At 37.3% G+C, this 22,114-nt stretch overlaps 1 protein-coding gene across 5 annotated transcripts; it reads left to right on the top strand.

Moving 5' to 3' along the window:
• Positions 1-20,825, top strand: IL18R1 (interleukin 18 receptor 1). Of its 5 annotated transcripts, none has more exons than XM_054079849.1 (12): positions 1-184; positions 1,047-1,132; positions 3,709-3,821; positions 4,851-5,086; positions 10,146-10,323; positions 11,998-12,151; positions 12,628-12,690; positions 15,015-15,171; positions 15,343-15,476; positions 16,842-17,003; positions 18,592-18,750; positions 20,409-20,825. In XM_054079849.1, exons 4-12 carry the CDS (start codon positions 5,022-5,024, stop codon positions 20,768-20,770), a joined length of 1,434 nt encoding a protein of 477 aa, XP_053935824.1. In that variant the 5' UTR covers positions 1-184; positions 1,047-1,132; positions 3,709-3,821; positions 4,851-5,021; the 3' UTR covers positions 20,771-20,825. The 5 variants fall into 5 exon arrangements, with proteins under 5 accessions (XP_053935824.1, XP_053935795.1, XP_053935802.1 ...); XM_054079820.1 differs by having other exon boundaries at positions 4,846-5,086; XM_054079827.1 differs by having other exon boundaries at positions 981-1,132; positions 4,846-5,086.
• Positions 20,826-22,114: the final 1,289 nt, after the last annotated feature.

Here is a 22,114-nt window from a genome sequence, read left to right as displayed (position 1 = left end):
GGAGGTACCGCAGGGTTTCACCCGTGACCCAGTGACAGCACAGCACCCTTCGCTAAGCACAGTTATCTTTCCATCTGCCTTCACCATTCTGGTGTCTTGCCCCAGTTCCTGGGAGCACTTCTTTACACCGAACGCAGTCCAGGTTCCTGCATCCTGGGGTGGTGAGGAGGTGCTGCTGAGCCAGGTAGGACTCGGGGGCAGTGGGTCAGGCGGGAGGAGAGGGGGAAAGGGAGGAGAAGTGAAGGGTAGGGTAGAGCAGGAGGGCTGGGGGTGTCAAGGACCAGGCGCAGACAGCTCCTTCTTCCCTCCCTCAGAGGAGCCTCTAGTGAGAGCATCTCTGCGGGTTTGCATGTGTGCGTGCATGTGTCCCTCGCTTTGCCCCACCATCCCATCCTTCCTCACCCACTCTGTCCCTGTCTGGGGTCATGCCCAACACCAGTATCTGTGACTCCATCTCTAGGAGACCCTGCCTGTCCCCGCAACCTTGCCTGTCTCTCCGACCCTGTCTGTCCCCCCAGCCCCACCTGCCCTCCCAAGCCCATCCACCCCCCCAACCCTGTCTGTCCCCTCAGCTCTGCCTTCCTGTTGTGCTTCTCCTTCTTGCAGTGCTGCATCACGCTCACCCAAGCCACCTCCGGCAACCTTCTTTGACTTTCTGCCAGGCCTGTGGTTATACTTTTTTCCTTATTATGGAGATGTCATAAATAATTTAGCTCTGAAAAAAGCTTATTTAAGTGCACTGTCCCTCACTGGCACTGCAAAGTTACCCTGTCCAGGTAGATGGTAGCAGGAAAAGAGGATTCCTAAAATATTTGTGTCTCAGACCTCAAATACCTCATTTAGAAAAGTTAACACTCATGTCTTACTACTACCTTTCCATTAATGGTAGTAAAAATTAATTTCTTACTTCTACTTTTTTCCATTTTCCTTTCTGCAGTCAAGAGTTTGAAGAGCGCGAATTTTCACTCTTTCTTTTTCAGGAGGTTTTTCAGACTGAGCGTCTATTTATCGACTCACATATTGATAGAGATTACTCTCTGTTTCAGTGATGAATTAGGTTCAGAAAATTTATAAGTGCAAGTTGCAACTCTCCAGAGGTTGGAAGTCTGCCTTTGTGTCTGCTTTCCACCAGGTAAAACTTCCATAGTGAGTAAACAACTTTGCTTGTATTTGAAATTAAGATGTATTTGCATTTTAACCAATAAATAACAACCCTGGCAGAATGCTGATTAGATCTAGTATGGTTAAAGCAGCTCTTTGCTAAATCCTTTTATCTCCTTCATGAATCCTCCATGAATTATGGCAGTGATACTTGAGGAAGACTTAAATTCTGCAAGAAACCATTCATAAACATATAAGATGAGCACTTTCCTCCCTTGACTGAGAAATGTTTGTTGAAATAGTCTGATGTTCAGGAGCACTTTGGTTTTAAAAAATGGAAGTCACAACCCTTTGGAACCAAATCCATGTTTCAAAAATTGTTGATCAAAAGAAGTTACTTGACCAAAATTGATTATCACTTCCATTTGTCAGCCCCCTTTCATTTCAAAATCTTCTGGTAATTTTAAGAAAATGAGGAATAAATATAATGATGCTTAAATACACAAAATTGTCTAGTTCATGAAGTATCATTAGTGCACTTTACATAGCTTAATCCTTCATTTTGTTTAAATATTTTTTGGCTTCACAATGGCACAGTGATTTTTAAGAACCATTTTTTATTGTTAATATTCCATCTGTGGCTTTAAGCATGCATGAAATTTGAAAAACATGCTTAAAGCTATTGTCACTTTGGGTCTTACAGATAATCGATATTTTTTTGTACTTTTTTTTTCATTGAAACTGTCATTCCCCACTATTGCCTTAGCATTTTGCCTGTTGAGTGTTTCTGCACTCCTTTATTAGGCAGAGAATCTTTGCCTTTACTTTAAAATATCTCTCAATTTCTTTCTGAAAATTTTTTTATTCTGTTCCTTGAAGAATCTCTTTATATTAGCTGAGTTTCACCAAAAGCGTTTACATTTTTTTTTCTCCCCCTCTCCCAGTGTTTCATTGAAGAGTGTGCAAACCACATGGATCAAACGTTAGCATCAAGTAGAAAAATTTCAGACAAATTGATCAAGTTCAACAGCAATGTGAGAGTAAGGTTAAGGACCTGTGTTTTGCTTAATAGTAGCCACTAATCTCTAACTAAACTTGGTTATTACTAAGTAACTTGCATTAAACTATATTCTTTAATTCATCTTAAAAGAATGAAGGGCTCTGCTCTGCATGCATTAATACTTGTGCTGTGTGCTGGTGTGCTGATGTGCCAACAAAGAATGGGATTTAGAATTACAAATCTGCTGATAAATTATTTTGTCTTTATGTAGTGTATCACAGTTTCATAGTCTGCAGCAGCTGTATTTCTTCTGGATATAATAGGTTGAAAAAGGAGATTTATTTTCAAGAAATGAAAATAAAGAGAGAGGCACTTCTTTTCTTGTAAAATGTAGCAGTTTGATTCTCTATGTGTAGAAGGGAACTGAAACCAGGTCTGAGGAGTTTAGAGCCTTTAAAGTTTATTGTTGTAGTACTCTGTATCCAGCTTCTTTTAGCTGTTTTCTAAATCTGGATCTGCCTGCCAGTCAATCTGAAAAAGAAGATGTGAAACAGTTCTTTTGTCTCTTTGCATTTATGGGGTGATAGCATACTTGGAATAAGCTGGGGAGAATGGTAAGAGATAAGCCTCCTTCTGCTTTCTATCACTGAAAGTTTCTGACTGTAACTGTCAGGGTAGTGTCTTACGAGAGAGTTACTTTCTTAAATTGTATTCTCAAACTGCAAGAGGGACAGGTAATATAATCAAAGATACGGAATACTAATGAGATTTCTTTTGGTAGCTGTCCATGAAATACATCTCATGTGTGTGTCTGTCTCATTTGTCCATGCATTTTTGGGTCAGTGACTAAGAAAGGTTGTCTGTCTTGACTGCAGATGTTGAACTGAGTTTATTACGCAACTAATCTGTCTGATTTGTAAGCAAAATTGCAGCACAGTCTTAGGACTGGCTCTTCATTTGGTTGTCAGTTAACCTGCTGCTCTGAGGAATCTCAGAGAAGATACTCTATGCTGGTATTATTTAGTGGTGTTTTCCACTTGCCTTTGAAGGCACAGTTGACTACATATGAATCAGGTGCTTATTGGTTCCCTAAGGCAAAATCATAAGACAAAGTTGTAGATCTCATTCTTTTCCAACAGGCTCAAAATTAGCCATCAGGATGTCCAATCTATCATGTTGTTCTCCTTGAAGGCAATGGAAGTTTCTACTGGGTGTTTCTACAAGGTCCAGTCTTGCAAAGTTTATACTGTTTGTAGAGAAAGAAAGCGCTGTCCTGTGGCAGGTGTCTACTGGCTTGGGATCTAAGTTTGAGTGCATCTATAAGATTGTCAGTTTAATCAGAAATGTGAAATAGATGTAATCAACAAGAAAATGGATTTTCTTTCTTTTTCTTTCTTTTTCTTTCTTTTTCTTTCTCAGTTTAAAATAAACTTGCCAAGAAAAATCTAGACACATTACCTGATGTACAAAAATAGCTATTATGATAAAAAAGTGTAACTTTCCATTTGGAAAGCCCTCTTTAGTACCAGGTGATGGTTACACTGCTCACATGGTAAAAGAAGTCTGTTTGCTGCACTTGTGATGAATTGTGAATCTGTTTTTCTTAGGCTTTCAGAACAAGCAAGGACAATTCTGTTTTATTTTTCCGGAAGTGAGAAGTCACTGGAGAAAATGACTCTAATTATTTTTTTTTTAATGTTTATCACTGAATCTGCCACTAGTAAGTATAAATCTTCATTTCAATAGTCGAATATCAAAAATATGTGCTGAATATATAGCATCTTCTTGACAGTTACTTAGAGTGGGGCAAGTTTTGTATTTTGCAGATAAGAAGGCTTTGGCAATTTCAGCCCTGCTCCCCACTTGGGAAAGCTGGTCCAAAATACCAAAAACATAAAATAAAAAAAAGCAGATATCCTGCCTGGAGACACCTGATGATGCTGTATGGGAGCATGTCTGTGTGAAGAGCCACAGCAAGGAAGAAAATGGGTCTGCTTCTTTTAGTGCTGTTCAGAATTGTGCCTGCAGTAGTTACTAAAAACCAATAATCTGTGAGAACCTCAGGAGACATGAAGACCATAAGCTTATTTTATTTTTTACTATTAGAGCTACACCATGATCCCTTATCCATTTTTTATATTTTATATGACTTCTGTAGGCAAAGGTACATTTGGGAAATTTGATTGGAAAAGCAGAGTTTGAGACTAAATTTTGCACACATAATCTCATTCCAAGGCAATTTATCTGAAGTTTTTAGGAAATCTAGACACATAATGATTTAGTTTTCATTAAGAAGATATGAAAATGCCAATGTTAATTCACAGGATCTCTGTTTCTATGGCAGTTGACTACTTGTGAGGATCAGCCATTTTTGTCAAGTTAAACTATATTTTTTCTTTCTGCCTCCATCTGTGGCAGCTGCTTTACTGTTGAGTGAGCCCAGGTTCTGTCATTTGTGCCCATTTGGTTCTGATGCTGTTGGACCTATGTGAAAGAATTTTACGGAAATAGCCTTCCTTTTTTCACTCTCCTTTTTTTCTGGTTTCGCTTGGGTGAAGTAGAAGAAAGACTTAAAAAATTGAGTTCTAAGGCTGAGATAAATGCTACTGCAATAAATAAATATTGCAAAACTACTCTAGTAGTAGAAGAAAAGGCACAGCAAATCACTTCAAAGTCAAGCTAATGTTATTTTCTGAAAGAAGTATTTGGCTTCCTAACGTATTTTTTTTCCTCTTTTTTGGAAGAGAAGCTGTGTCCCCTTCGTGCCACCATCGATGTTCTAGAAGGGGAATATTTTTATCTTTGTTATCTTGAGCCAACGCAAGAACATTTTCAGGAAGATGTATACACAATAAACTGGTACAAAGAAAACAATGGAAAGCAGCAACTGATAAAGGAAACACAGAGAATTGTTCCCCAAATGAATTTTCTGGAGTTTTGGCCAGTTGAACTCAGTGACTCTGGGAATTACTCTGTCACTCACAGGTGAGTACACAAAGCAGTGGGTGAACATCCTGCCTTTGCACTTGTCTATGAAGAAGTTAATTTCTTTGACTTGGTTTGTATTGTTAGTGGCATCTGTATAAAGGAGGGGCAGGAAGCTACATTAACTGTGGTGTCATTTCCCACGTCATTTCACAATAACCATCCAGGCCAACCTATGATATTTACAAGTAGCTATAGGCAGATGCAGCCCTTTAAAGGTTCGGTAAACCTTTTGATAAGGCAGGTAGCATTTCTTCTGGTTCATGATTAATGACCTAAACAAAATGACTGATAGACAACCCTTCTTTCCACTGCCAAGTAAAAGGAAACATTTGCTTGTCTTTGCTACCAGACTTGTTCCTCTCACTGTCTGAGTGGATCTCACACTATGAGGCTTGCCAAGTTGTCTTTTTGTATAGTAAAGTAATAAACAAAGTGTGGCACAACTGAACTCTGGTTTCTGTGCAAATTTCTGCATACTTGGGGCTGCTCAAAAGACAAATGAAATAACTGGATTTGATTCCTTGTCACTGTAGAACATCATGAGTTAAAAAGGGAAGTAAGGATGGGTCTCAATTATTTGGTGATAACCATCATCAGGCCACCAGGAAAGACTATAGGACTAATCAGAGGTCTGCTGTATGGAGGTCTTATGACTAACTTGCAACAAAACTGTAACTCAGCATTTACAGTTGAAACAATAATGAATTTTAAGCAGATTATTTTGTATGTAATGATTTGTACTGCTCTACAGGTAGCATTTTTAAGGTTATTGCCTAGTTTGTAATGTTTATGTGACTAGTTATACTGAAAAATGCTCTACACATTTCTCCAGTAAAATTGCAGACACAAGTTCAGTACTTAGCATTTTAAGCTAGACTTCAGTTGTTAATTTCCAAGTTAACTTTGAAGCTGAAAACTTCATCTTTTATTTTTCCATGTATTGTTATTATTATCATCATACTGATACTATTTTAGAAAGCACTGAGTAGCAGTATCTGACGTGCTAAATATTATAAACGAAAAGTCTGCTGATAGAGTATTTTTTTGGGTTTATGTGATTTCTTTTTACTTCTATGGTAATATTTATCCAAGCAATAGACAAAGCTTGAGAAAAATTTTACTTGTATATGTTGAACCCAATCTTGAAAGAATTGTCCTTAGGGGTAATGAGTATGGTAGTTTGGCTACTTTGTTGTGTAAGGTCATGCAAAGGAATGTACGATTGAGTACCGACATTTATTTGAAGTAGTGCAGGTGAAGCCAGCACTACTGCTACTACTATTACTACTAGTAATTGTTTTCCTGTATTTGTTGGAAAACACAAAAAGTCTGAATCTGTTCTGAGATGTCTCAATATGCTGATTTTCCTAAACAAGAAGCTGGGAAGAAAAGTTTTAATTATGTTAAAGCATAAGAGTTTTGATTTTCTCCTTTATTTGTTTCATTTTCTAATACTATGTTATGCTACTACATTTTTAAAGTTAGTTTTGAAAGAAAGCATTTTTATTTTGCACAAAAATGTTTCTTAATTAAAATAATATATTTTGACTACTTTTTTTTTTGGCAAAAATTATTTTTGTTAGGCACATGCATATATTCATGTTTCTGTTAGAATCATAATGAAGGCACATGCCAGAATCTTGAAGTTGTCTTGCAGGAACCCTTCACAGATCTCAACACTGTATCAATAGGCATAAGGGAATTTTTTTCATGGCACTTTAATGTTAATTTAGAGGCAGGTATTTGTAAACTATATAGGAAATAGTTTTTAGAGTGCTTATAACTGTTTAAGCAGTTTTAGTGAACAAAGTGGCAAAGATCCTGCAGATTATCAAGAAAACACATGTTGACAGATTTTGCAAACTAGTTATATTTAGGGATTTTATTTTCCTGATATGTTATAACTGACAATATACAAGAACTGAGAGGTGGAAATGATGTAACAATGTGTTTATGGTGTATTACTCACTTTTTTTTTAACTTATAAAGGAATCAGAAGTTTCCCAGTTAAAGAAGAAGCATCCTGCTGAGACACAGCATAGATAGCTAAAGTGTATGTCTGTGTGTGTTGATGTGTTCATATTTGTTTGTTAGTACTGTAGACTTAGGATATGAACTCAGGAATTAATAGACATCACCTGTAAGCCTGAGTTCATCCATCTTCAGCAACATTTTTTGAAAAGAAAGGATTTTGTATGCATTTGTAGTGGGAGTGGTAAGCAAAAAAACTGTGTCAGACATGTTTGGCAGGAATTTGTGGGTTTTTTTTCATACCCTATGTCCTGTGGTTATCAAAGAAAAAAACAGAATACAAGAAAGCAGGTTATCCGATTGCTCTGTGTTGGTGATCTTGAAACAGAGGGAAACTATAGGTTCCTGAGAAAAATGAAAGCACAGAGATCCATGATAAACACATGATACATTTTAAATCCTAATACAAACAAAGCAATGGGAACACATACACTTAGAGTTAATATTGTAGTTTGGAAGGCAGTGTCAGTTTCTAGCAGTAGGTTGAAATACTGAGGTAACGCTGGCTTGTTGCAGTGAAATAGCTAAGGGATTAGTTAGTGTTGGTTATGTATCCAGTAACTTGGCTTATAACCTGTAAGGGCTTTCACTTCCCTCTATTTTTTTCCTAAGTCAAGTTATTTTTTGTTGTTCCTCTTCAGGGTTCAGCAGGGGGGAGTTGAAAGGCTGTTAAACCAGAAATGGGTTTGTTCCCTACAAATTATCACTAAAGAATCTCAGCAAGCGAAAACCAGGAGAGAAATATAACAGCTCGGACACGAGGAGTTTAAACAGTACAACTTAAATGCATTTCTTTCTGAAAATCATGTATATGGCAGACAGAAATTATGTAAGACAAATTCATCTTAGTTTGCTTAGATGTGGTTTTGTCACTTTTCGGGGAGCTGCTCCTTGATAGATTTTGGTTTATCAGGTAGAATAACTTGATTCGCTTCAGGTGAAATTGTCATACGTGTTGAAGTGATATCACCAAATATGATCACAGAAGAAAGCCTCTGTGGAGTGATAGCGCTGAGGAGAACATGTGGCTTAATTGTTTTCTTCCATTTGCTGAATAGAGATACTAAAATTATATGTATTTTATGGCTTGATCCGTAATTGCTGCTTTGGCAGTATTTAGATAGTAGTGTGATGTGTGAAGAAGCAGAGAGACTCAGTGGAATGAATTTGAACTAATGTTTCAGTCTACACGTAAGCTTCTTATATTCGGTAACTTCATTGTCAGAGAACTTTCTGGGGCAGATTGTCTTGTCCTAAACAAAACATATAAGACAGGTCAACTAAACTGCACTCTAAGACTGACTATTGCCTCTGGTCCTGCTGCTGACTGTAAGTAGAAGCTCTGATTTAAGTACGTAAATATAATTCTGAAAACTCAAAAGATGATTCACAGAAGAATCACAGGTAAGAGGGCTCCATCCATCATGAATACCCATGAAAGTACATCTCTGATGGAAAAATTTCGATAAAATTTATGACACCATAGTTAACTGATTGAGAAACTGAACCGCTATGTTTTGCTTTAGATAAATTGCGATTATTAGTAATGAGTATCTCAAATGAGTAAGAGAACAAAGAGAACCCATGCACACTGAAAAAGGGTGCCAATGCAATGAGGGTATTCAAAATACATTAAAAAATCTATATGGGGAACTTAAAAAGGGGGGAAAAAAACACACCCCAAAACTTCATCTGATTTAATCAATGACATCCTAACAGTTCTTCTGAATCTCATAAAAGGCACGTCAGTCAAGAATGGTGTTAAAGCTGATACACTCATCAGGCATGTTTCTCCATTTCAACAGCTTTGTTCCCTTAGACCTTCTCATCAAAATGATTCTTTACTAGTTTCAGTTCTCCTGGGACTCATTCCTTTTTCTTTTCTTGGCAACAGAAATTCCCTGTTTCTTTTTCTTTTCTCTTTCAAACATATTTACAAAGATATAAATGACACTAGAGGGAAGTGCTCTGTGATTGCTACTTATTCAGTAAAAAGCAAGAGCTTTAAGCACTAATTTCAAAATCTCACCATTAATTTATTGTACCATAGGACTTTCTCTTAAGACCTAGCTTTGCCAAAGTTAGGCAAATTTTACCAAATCAACCAAAAGTCCTCCAGCTTCTTTTCCCTTGGTAGTCATATAGTTAGACATATCCAGTAATGAAGTGATTCACAGCTGTAATTTGCTTCTTTAAAAGGAGTATGTGGATAGAAGATAGTAGTTATCTGAATGACAACAGTCAGCTCCTAGATCTTCAGATGAGCCATTTGATTATATTCTCCTGATCTTTTATAAATGTTGCATGGGACAGGATGGCTCCACTTTAGAAGAGGTAGTTTTTGGCTCTTCTGGTCAACTGGGGGAGGCCAGCTACTGCATATCTCTGATCAGCGCAGACTGAAAGACATGAATCCTTTCCAAAATGCCTTATTTTGCACTCATACTTAAATCCGTAAGTGATTTTGTAATTCATGAGACTTGTGCAGATTTAGAAATATTTCCAAAATAGCCATGAGTATCTGCACGGTATAAAACAATGAATGATGTTGTTTTATGAACAATAGCAGAGTTGCCCACCTTATTTTTTACATATTTTACAAATATATTTTTCAGTTACTGCCTTAAAACTTAGTGATGCATAGAAGATTAAACCTGCAAAATCACTAGATGATTCAAGGTCCTAGAACTCTTTCATGCTCACCTGTATCTATACACGATGCCATGGATCACTTCATTCTTGTTCTGCTTGATCTGGTTGATCTAGTACATAATGCCATATTTTATAGACACAATAGTGTTGTCAAATGTTCTGTGATAGACTATTTAGTTTAGATAAACTCTTTAGTTATGAGAAATAACACATATTTGGGAGTGGAAAAGCAATAAAAGGGAACATAAATAGTTAGATCACTGTAGACTTACTTTTTGCTTAACAGATGTATCAGAGAATTTATTTATATTTTGTTGTTAATCCACAAAGCTCCTGAAACTGATTTTCCTACTTTTTTTTTTTTTCTTCCTAGCAATGGAAAACCTAATTTCACAATTCAAAAGTGGACCCTGAATGTACTTGAAAAAAATAAAAGCAGCTGTTTCAACAAAAATCATTTGACTACAGAACTTAAAAATGCTGGAACTGGTCATTCACTGAAATGTAGTGATTTATCTGTCAATGGTAATGAAAACATAACATGGTACAAGGTAATTACTGAAACAATGTCACTCAAATAATCTGTTATAGAAGCAAAAATCTGCAGGAAAAATTATTTACCAACAAATTTTTAGAAGCATCTACAAATTTTCTAAAGCTTTAATTTCTCAGGTTATTAGAGGAAAAAGCTTTAGATGGATACACAGAATAAAGCTTTTCTCTGTTCTCAGATGTTTTAGAAAAATGTACATGTAATCCAAGATTATTAATAAGCTGATAACGAGTGAACTTGGAATTGTAAAAGTTCTGATGTGGTTGTGTGTTTGCTGATTTAGCCAGCAGCTGTTTTAGCTAGCTGCTACTTTGCTAATACAGATGTTTTCCTGACACTAAAGGTAGTACCAAGATACTGGTTTTACACTTAGCATGTGCACATAAAGTAATTGGAAACTTTTAAATTTTGCTGTTCCTGAACAATTTTTTCAAAATGTGTAACAGATCCAGTTCTGTTTATTTTAGGCAAAACATTGGTCTTCTCCCTACCAGCTTTGATCAGAGCATAGATGATAGTTTTGTGACCGCTTTTAACTGTTGAGTGTTGTGCACAACCGTTGGATGAAGAACCCTGAATCAGTTTCTTCCACGCTGTCCCTATATATCGCCCTGACCAGCGCTCCTTATTCCTCTCAAGTGCCCTGATTGGAGTAATGGAAGCTGTTCACTACATGTTGAATCAGTTTCAGGAAAGGATTTTGATGGTTTAAGTATGGGCATCTGGATTATGCATGGCAGAATCAGCCACAGCCTTTCTTCCTTATCCTTTCTGGTCTGGGAAGATAGGACCATTTATGTATAAGGCCATAGATGGATATGTTTCCCTCAATAAAGGACCATGCCCCAGGCTGACCACTGTCATGGCTAAGCTGAGTATTCCAGCTGATATTTTAATGCCTAATACTGTGTGAGACAGATGAAGCAACCATCTCTGTGCCTAAATATCATTTAATGGTTGACTGGATGAAAATTTTCAGAGCATTCCTCTCACAGCCTAAGCTGAGATAAAAGAGGGATGGTCACACACGGCTTTTGCATAATAGCCTAGTTTTAAGCATACACATCCAGGAAAGGTCCATTCCCTAGACAATTTACAGCGGTGATCATTTCCTTCCTTAATCGAAGAAATTCAGACCAGAACCAAATATTTCTGAGCTTTCATAGGACATTTTGCTTAGCATGTTCTATAAATTAAAAAGAAACATAAACAGAATCTTATTTGGGGGATAGGGAGGGTAAACTCGTGTGAATCCAACTCTTGCCACCCTCTGAGATGTCACTTTCCCTATTGTTGAGGCACCTTGCTTTAACCAGAAAGCTCCTCATAAGCCTAAACAACTTTTGGCCGCAATGAGGTGACAAAGACCTGTGACATCATTTAGAAAAAAACAAACAGATGAGTGCATTTAAATTCCTGACACAATATTTTTATATGCAAACACATACTTGGAATTGCAGTGCTCTCAACTTCTAATGGGTTAAATTTTCAAATGTTGAATTTAATAACCACGACTGAAAATTTGGCCCTCACCTTGCATGGGTTGGAAAAATGTCATTAAGATAGTGAAAGAGTGATAGTGATGCTTCATTTCAAAAGTCATTTTTATCTTCTTTAAGGTGTTGAATGGATGTTTACTACAGAATAGTATTTTCTGTCCTTGTTGTTGCAGGACTGTAAGAACTATGAAAATGAAACAGAGCGAGAACTGGATTTTAAAACGTTAACAGTACAGCACTCTGGTATATATACCTGCAAAATTTTAATTGGTCATGAAGGAAAGATATACCACAGCACAAATACAATTAAGCTGGTAGTAGAAGAAGGTAAGGAAGCTTCCTAAAATTTAGAAAAATGTTCTTTAGTTCACCACACAATGGAGAATTTTAATTACAGTTCTCACTTGATAAATATATACAAGGGTGATAAAAATCTGGTAATCTGAACTATTTTGCAATCATTTAAAAAAAAAGCAGGTGAAGACATATATGACATATTACCAATTTTGGAAAATTAATTTACTATGTTTTCCCTGCAGTTTTATTTTTTTCAGAATTAGTTGCTGTAAGTCATACAAACTTAATAAGTTTTGGGAAAGAGCCTTTTCAACCATTGTAAATTGTGCATTGTATATTTGTGCATGTGAAAAAAAATCAACAGGATATACTGTGTTTTAAACAACTCAGTAATGCCAGAGTCCAGATATTGTTCTTTGAATTAATTGGAATGCATGTGGTTAGTTTTAGAAAAAAAAGCAAATGTTTAATTTTTACTTCAACAGAAATACTTCTTTCTGTTCTAGATGCACCAGAGGATGTACCTTTAGAGATAGTTGGACGTGATGAAGAAATTGAAACAGAAAAAGGTATCAAATTAGTACAAGAGTCTTTGTGGTAGCTACTGCATGTATATGGTTTTTTTTTTCTGATTTCTTTATGGTTGATAGTCCAGTTAAATGTAATCAACCTAAGCATTGTCTATGCATCCTCCTGGATCTGATCCATCTTCGTATCTGGTTATGTTTTGCTTAGTGTATTCCACGAGTGATATACAAGTACCCTAAATTTACCCTTTTACAGAGAGAGAAGCTGAGGTTGCTGCATTGACCAGCAAGAGAAAGTGTTGATGGTGATAAACCAGCTCTCCACGGCCTTCTTTTGTAGACAGCAAACCCCATAGAGTGATGTGTGAAAGATGTGTAGTTTGTTCAGCCGACAGCAATAAAGAGTAATCCCCTTGGTAGTTGTTGCAGTTGAGAACATAATTCTACATGAAAAGGAGGAATGTGAGGACTGAGTCCTGGCAACAGAAGCATGCAGATCTGTTGCTACTGCAAATAATTGGTTGTATTGTCAAAAGCCAAATACTTGACTGTATTTCTAGCTGAGATTAGTTTAGATAACACGGTCTGCAGGCTTCATACAGTTTTGGGCAGAATGCTGGATTTTGTGACTGATGCTGCAATAAATTTTTAAAAACAGAAATTTACCTGCCTTTCCTTTCATGTGCCTGAGTGCTTCTCCCATCTGGTTACCCAGCCCTTCATTTCCAAGTCTCAAAAATCATGTTTACCTCTTCTGTTTCTCATGCGTGTATCTCATTTACTCATCCAGTACTCAGAGGGTAAATTTCCTTCCTTCCTATAAATACCATTTGATAGGTCCTTTCTCCAAAGGCAGTACCCCAATCCTATGATGCCTAGTGTCTCCCAGCCTCCCACTGCACACTTCCTGTATAGTTTTTCCCCTTACTGTGCTTGTTGCAACTTTTAGAAGGTAGCTGAGTTCAGCATTAAATGTTTATGAATCATCTGGTCTCCACCTCTTATCTGCCTTGATAAGATCATTTAATAAGATCATTTAACTACCTGGTGAATGATGAGACAGACGGAATGATGGAGAGAGAAGGGAATTTTGGACAGCCTTTCAAACCTGTCATTGCTTAGGTGGTATTCTGAAAATACCAGGTATTTCCCTGAAAACACCAGGTATTCCCCTGAAAGCAACTGTTCTATGTGGTGGAAAGTTGCTGATAGTAGAAGTTTAAGTCTATGATTTAATCTGTGCAACTGTGATTTGGATTTCTAAAGTCCAAATCTAAGATGGGCAGATTCTCATCTGGATTCTGCTTTAAATGTTCTTGAGCATCCGCTCTGAAAAATCTCGAGAAGGCAGCTTATAACATGTGCCTTTAGAGAGGATTCTTGGGTATGCCTTGCTTGCTGGAAATCATTTGTGCATAATGGCCAGAAGAGGAACTAACATGCAGCTTTTATGGCTTAATAAAGGGCATTCTGGATGTGTTCATTGGAAATGATGCTGGCATAGCCTAGAAATGGTGTTGCAGCTAGTCTCCGGTCAAGCTTCCTGTGACAATAGTTACTATAAAATGCATTGGAAATCTTCAGATCTCACTCTGCAGAGCTGCAGCCTTCTGCCTTTATTTTCCCAAGTGTAGAGTTGTCTTTCTACTTTTGGTCTTTCTTATAATTAACCAAACTCTAAGGAGTGGTTCCTGCCACTTCCAACTAGTGCTGTGAGATGGTACAAAGTAACTGACTGGCTGAGTGACTTATTCACGCCTTCAGGATTATGCTGATTTCCATGTGTGGAGCTGGGATGGGAATTTCTTCTGTGGGACTTCGGCAGGGGCTTTAACAGTTTTTGGGTTTTGTTTTTTCTTTTTTACTTTGAGTGTAGTGTATACTTTAACTATCATAATCAATTAGGTGTAATTCCCCTTAGCAGTTACTTACTTTTACCTGGCCCTGGGGCACTGGTCATAAGTTGTCCTCTCCTGTTCTCTGCCTGCAGCACAGAGTTTAGTTCACAGAATCATAGAATATCTTGAGTTGGAAAGAAACTGTAAGGGTCATTGAGTCCAATTGCTTTTAGTTCTCTAACATCTGAAATACTCTGACCTATTTAAATTCTTCTAGCTGTGATAGAATTTATCTGAGAGAAAGCAGTGGGTAACTGTCAGTCTGCAAGAGGCTGCACGAGAGCCCTTGTCTGTGGCTGGTGAAATCACCACCAGTATAGGTGGAACGTGTTTGAAGCGTCATGCAGGGGCTACAAAGCTCAGCAAGGAACACAGCTCATTGGATATGTTGCCTGGAAAGCTGACATTTTACTGCACTATGAACATGAATGCTACTTCTGACTACATCTCATGTTATGCTTGGTTTAGGTAAGGAAGAGGTACTCAATTGCACAGGTTTCTTGGGTTATTATATGCGAGAAGATGCCAACCTCTACTGGTTAATTAATCAAAAGTTTCCAGAAAAATGCTCAGATATCCCGGAGGATGAACCTTCAATATGTGAAGAAGACCTCAAAAAATTACAGTAGGTTTCCTGAAAATATATTTGTATGTGATAATGTCCTGCACTTTGTGGACTGCAAATTCAGTAAAATGTCTGATGTTATTTTAGAATGTTTTTTCTCAAAATCTTTGTCTCGGCTGATTCTGTATGTTTCTGTACAGATAGTGTTGCTAACACTATTCCTTGTTGCAGGCTGGGAAATAAGTTCTATGTCACAAGGCTACTACAGATTAGAAAAGTAACAGATGAGGACATGCATCATAATTTCACCTGCATGTTGCAAGCTGATGAGAGAACACAAATCAAAATAGTGAAATTAAAAAAAGGTATGGTATAGTCTATGAATCACCCTCCTCACACATAATTATTAATTGCGTTTACCTTCTCAGTCCTATGGGCAGGGCACACATTTCAGAACATCTTTCCATCCATGTGCTTATGAAGGCCCTGGTCCATCTTGCACTGGACCTAACACTCCTCTGGGCGATTCCTCCTATTCTAAGGCAGTTGCATCAGTTGTTGCTGCTACATCTGCTAGAGCAGCTGTGTGGGGGCTCCATAGTTCAGCTGTGGACACAGTTGGGGAGACTGAGCGATGCTCTGGCTGACAGGTCTACTGACAGCACTTTGTTAAATCCCATGACAGAGTGTTCCCTGCGCTCTCCTATTCATCAGATTGGTGGAATCATTGGGGCTAATCACTCAAAGTTTGGTGCAGTCCAGCAGCTGATGTTTAGATCACCTTGTTATTAATTACATCTTTCTAAAATGAAAATCTGAAGGTTTGTTTGTTTGTTTGTTTTTGTTCTGTTTTAATTTGTTTTTCACGGAAACATCAATCTTTTATGTTCCTGATAATGCCTGGAATGTTCAGGCTGAGGATTTCTATCATGTCAGGGACTCCATCCTTCTAGCTGTGGAAAGTTGACCTCTACTGTATAATAGTAGTTCACATTTATAGTCCAGACAGCCTTGAGATTCATGGCAAATGGGCTTTCCCTTCTTGTTTTCCATCTCTCTCAGATGATTCCAGGCTTTATTGGGAGGAAATATATGAAAATAGACTAGTCGGAAGATATCTATAATAAAGCAAATTACATACAGACTACAATGAGCATGACTTGACAATGCCTTCATAAAGACTTCACAAAGATGTAAGAGTTAAAAATCTGCATTAGGAACTGAAAAGACAAAGCACAGTAAAAAAAAAAAAAGATTATTAAAGCCTTAAAGCAACTAAAGTTTGAAAAAAAAAAAGGAATTAGAGAAATTAAAGGAGACATTAATAAATGCTATGGGTGGACTAATAGAGTGAAAGGTAGAGAATAACAGGAAATAATAAATAACCTGAAGAAAATTCATCATAAAAGTGTGTGACCTACCATTTGGGATGCTATACATCCTATAATGTCAGTCTTGATCACACATACAGTTCATTTATGTGTGTGGAAGCTGTATGGATCTATGCAAGATTACTTCTCCAGTTTTTAGAGTAATCCATATTCTGCAGTTCTTCATCATCTCAGGACAAATGATATGCATGTGTGCTTGAAGTATTAGCAAGAAAGGATTCACATCAATACTGTGATTTTGAAGGGGTGGTTTTAAAATGGTATGGGTACTAAACACAGAGATCTTGTTGTATAATACTCTTTATTAACGCTGTAATTTCTTGTGCATCTGGTTTACAGGGAACACCCGAGATCTGCCTTCACACGTATTTACAACAGGAATGGTCCTTGCTTTACTATTTCCATGTGTTGCTGTAGCTGTGGTAGTTCTCTGTGTGGTGTTTAGAGTCGACTTAGTTCTATTTTACAGGACTATATGCAGAAGAGATGACACTGCTGAAGGTATGACTTGTCTATTGCTGACTGAAATAAATGCATTCATTGAAAAGTATCTTCTGACAGGATCTATAAAACAACTGTCTGTGAGAAAGATGAAATAAATCCAGGAGATCTGTGAGCAGAAACAGCAATCAATATGTAAAAGAGAACTTGATGGTCAGGTGCTAAAGTGAGCTTGTTATGCACACGGGGCAGTAAAAGCGGATAAATACAGTGAAGCAGCCTCTGGAGCAGGTAGTGGAAGGAACGTAATTAGATGCTGTTCCAGAGCACTCTGTTCTGCTGTGCCTTTCATCACAAAAGCTGGAGAATTGTTGGTGAAGGTGGAGAAATTTAAAAGCATTTATCTGTAAAGAGGATGAATGTTCTGGAGTTGTCAGGCAGGCAGATTGACAAAAATCTCTTTTCACCTCAATGACACCATTCTGCTTGAGGTTAAAATGCTTTCTTGACTACAGAGGTCATTGTAGTGTTTATAGGTTTGTCACCAAATGCACTAAAGGAGAGTACACTTGTGCCTGGGAATTTACCAGGCAGTATTGCTGCGATTTCAGCTTAAGGAGCAAGGCTGAAAGAAAGATACCAAAACCGTCCTGCGTATATGCCTCTGATTTTCTAAGCCCTCCTTCATCTCTAAATCAGCTTAAGTAGAGCTTGAATAAACTGTAGTGGTTGGAGATTTCACAGTAACAGGTGGATGTCCTTTATGCCTGTCAGTGTTACATATCTATCAGTTGATGTTAGCTATCGCTGCATACAGTGGCTTACAGGGTCTCCGAGAACCTGGATTAGGCCACTCTAGAATAACTGATTGTCTGATTCCTACTCCTAGACATCTTGCATGTGTAGGGTTTCTTAGGTTTTAGTTTGCTCTGTCTTTTATGAGCTATATGTGGCAAAGTATCTGGAAAGGGAAGCAAAGAAGTACAGCTCAAGATGCAAAGGTGTTATGTGCTGCTCTGTCAATAGGGATAGCTGTTCTGTTGCAAAATTCAATTAGATATTGCTTAGCGTGGTAGATCTGGCCTCTGAATTGGTCTTACTTGCATTTTGTGTTAGTAAATTACTGGCCAAAGCATGACTAGGCATGACATACTATTATAATTAAAATAATAAATCCATTTATTATCTTTTACCAGTACCCACTCTACAAAACTTGATGAGACAGAGTAAAACAAATGTGAAAATTCACAACATAACTTAAACAGCATTCTTATCCAGTTACAGATACATTTTTTCCTCGCTAGTCTTTAATCAGTCCCTTAATTTTCCTGTTCATCTCACATGATGTGATGATATGATATTAAGTTGTTAAATTAATCCGATCTAAAACAAATCAAAAGACCTTAACGTAGAAAATGTATGTTATTTTCAAAGATTTGCCAAATACAATCAGAATAATTTACATCAAATTTAAATTGATTCAGGAATTTTTGATTTTGTTTATAGCCTGTTTGGGGTATCAAAGGAAAGAGCAGGCATTTCTAAAAGCTTTGCTACTGAGACAATAACTTTGAAAATCAGAATCATGGATCAGATACTGTATTTCTAATGGTTGCCAATGAGATAAAAATTGCTGATTTCTTTCCAGATGGAAAAGAATATGATGCTTTTGTGTCTTACCTGAAAGACTGCATTTCCCCTAGTGAGGAAGAGAGAGAATTTGCTTTGAAGACATTACCCATGATATTAGAAGAAAACTTTGGGTACAAGTTATGTATATTTGAGAGAGATGTATCCCCTGGAGGAGGTAAGTGTATTGAGTATTCTTGTTGTTAAGAAGGCACGTTGTTTTCACACAAGGGTAAAAGTCCATAATTAGAAGGAATTCTGTCAAATGTGTTGTGCATTGAAATTCTACATTTTTTATTTAATGTAGACTATGTGCATACAAAGTTTGTATGCAATCATTTTACAGATATTAGGGATGTATTTATGAATTCATATATACCTACACACATAAACACACACATATCTTTAATTACACAGAACCAAGATGAAGCTAGCATGGAGACAGCTATGATGAGAACACAGATCATGTGAGATGTTCTACAGTAATAGTGCTCTAGCTCTGTTTTTGCTGAGGCGAGTTGTCTAAGAATTAACTCTTATTTACTTCACAGAGCAACTGATGTCTCTGGTATTAGTTATTCTGTGGTAAATTGTATATTTGCTGTATCTTCAGTGTGGTGGTTGACAGCATTTTTTTTGAACATAAGAGATGCCATACCAAAATAGAAATGACAACATGGACTTTTGTTTCTCTAAATACCCCATAAATAGATGAACATTTACAGGTGCATGGAAAGAAGATATCGAGGGATTCTACTTCTTCCAAAGATCTAGTTGAGAAATAGACTTTCATTGTTAAAAACACAGAACAATGTAGTCAGTCAGCCTCCTTCAAGGGGCAGAGTATTCTCTCCTTGTATGCATTCCTGACATTTTTCTAACCTGAGAGAGAGATGCTATAACTCTCCCAAGCCATTTTTTTCAGTCATCCTCTCTCCTTAAATATTTTTTAAAAGTGTTCTTTTTTCTGAGTGTTCAGTCTGATTCTTTCAATAGTTTTAGCTTATTTCCTTGCAATAGTTTTAATTTATTTCCTTTTCTCTGGTCTGATCCATTTTCAATATAGAAAGCAAAGTATTTCCTTCTATTTACAGGATCCTTCGGTGTTGTAATACCCTTGTCAGGTTCATTCTTCTTTCAGTTTTCTTCTTTTTAGCTTACTTTTGCATTTGCTTTGCCTTTCCCTACAATGCATATTTTCTAGATCTCTGGTTTCTGTAGATCTTCTTGTCCTATGGTGCTGAAGCAAGCACAGGAAGAGGTGCCTGATAATTCAGTTTAGTGCATGAGCGTTTGAAGAATATCACAATTTGGTTTCATTCATTGCTTGCCATTCCAACATAGTTGGAATTCATTCTGTCATCACATGCTAGTCTTCTCAACATCGGATCACCAGCAATAGATTTGGTTATTCGGTGACCTGAAAGAGTAACCTGATGGTTACTGAATGTTTGGAGAGAGGTTGCTGTTTGTGACTTTCTGCAGAATCACTCCAATGCTATCTATTATGAAAGAGCAGAGAGGTGTCTGGCTGGAGGAAAAATAAATTTTGCTGTCACCTTCTATCTGTGTGACTATTGACAGACAGCTGTATGGGGTAGCTGGAGATTGTATGTATGTTTTTGCTCCAGAGAACAGCCTTTGACTATACCTGAGCTCATTTTCACAGACTCTTAATCTATAGTGCATATTAATCTGTTCTTAGGGACAGAATGCTTACATGTCGTCACTTTACAATGGGACATTTTTGGTACATGTGCAGTTATTAAAGGCTAAGTGGGTACAGTTCCTATCCTTTCAATTTAGTTTAATAACACCTTTATCTTCAATTTGCAGCCGTTGTTGATGATATCCATTCATTCATTGACAAAAGCCGAAGATTAATCGTTATACTGAGCCAGAACTACATTTCTGACAGAACTATATACGAACTTGGGAGTGGATTACATAAAGCCCTAGTTGAAAGGAAAACTGAGATCATATTAATTGAATATATGCCAATAAGTGACTACAATTTCTTGCCAGAATCATTGTCTCTTTTACCATCAAAGAGGGTTGTGAAGTGGAAAAAGGATAAATCTCTTCCTGTGAATTCCAGATTTTGGAAGAACCTTCGCTACCTGATGCCAGCAAAACCTAGCAAGATAAACACCAAAGAGCACTATAATAATCATGACCTAGGCTCAGAAGGAGCTTGACCGTGGACTGAGGACTGTGACTCTAATGCAGTCGTATAACAATTCTGGAGACAGAAGCTGCTGCAGAAAGCTGCACATTTTTCTGATCAATAGAAAGCACAAACTCTATACTTACTTTGGGAAGATAGTATTCATAAGAGGCCAACTCTGAGATCTGAGAATTTAAAACCTGTTACAGTGGCAAGGATGATGTTAACTCCAATGCTAAATGCTATCCCGGAGAGAGTTTCCTCAGCAATCTGCACAAAAAGCAGAACTTTGATTCTGCTTAGGACTTACAACATGGTACGAAGCACAGTGCAGAACATTTTGGTTTCATATTTTCCAGTAACATAGAATTATATTAATTACACTTGCATATTTGTTGAGACTTCCCAATAAATATATCAGTAATTGCAAAGTATTATTATTTAGATACTCTTGGTTTTTTGTTTTGGAACTGCCTAAGGATTCTACTTGGAAGCAGACCCAAAGAGCTCATGCCCTAGAGAGCTTGGCCTGTAGACTTTGGGCAGCTGAGCAGAAAAACCAAGTGAAAACAGACTAAATGGAGGCTAGAAAGAGTAGATTTGGTTGGGTTAACAGTATTCACTACTTAGTTGTATGTGGTCTAGACAAGCCAGATGGATGTAGTTTGAAGGAATGTAAAGACTGCTTCCATCCTCCTGTTTCACTGAGAATACTGTAAAGTCTCATTTTGACAGGGAAAAGAGAGTGATAAGATAGAGACAACAGTATTTTATTCATGGACACCCATATCTACATCATACCCTCAGCTGTCTTCATCTGAAGGATATTGGGGATTTATGTAAAAATGAGATCTGTATGTACATATACTCCTAACCCTCCGGGACATTTGTAGTTAGTATTTTTTAAACAAAAAACAGATGTAGTATTGCCATTCAAAATCATGGTCATTGTCCCTTATTATTAGCTGCCTCACAGAAGATACTAATCTCACATAAATTTCTGGGTAAAATGGAGCTCTATTTCCTCCAAGTATCAATGGGGAGAAATCAATAGAGAATCAGTTTGGAAGATCTTCTGTCAGTTTTCTAGGAGGCCATCAAGGCTCAGCCCACCCTCATCATTGTCTTGCATTCAACTAATGCTAGTTCTCACAAGACACTTCTTTGACACTGACAATTCATGCAGCTGAAGTGGAGGAGCTCAGCTACCTTCTCTGTGCCCATGGGAACATAATTGGAGTGCTGAGTGTCATGGCAGGGTCTCAGGACTTGTTGTCCTTGTAGCTTGTTGTTTGTCAAATATCAGTAATCAAAATATCTTCTGACAGGTGTGCAAATAAAAGTAAAGGCTAAATGTGGATTTACAGAATGGGGA

Source organism: Cuculus canorus, chromosome 1 (genome assembly GCF_017976375.1).
Source record: "Cuculus canorus isolate bCucCan1 chromosome 1, bCucCan1.pri, whole genome shotgun sequence".
In the NCBI taxonomy this organism is placed as follows: Eukaryota; Metazoa; Chordata; class Aves; order Cuculiformes; family Cuculidae; genus Cuculus; species Cuculus canorus.
This window is presented reverse-complemented; position numbering and strand designations above follow the sequence as displayed.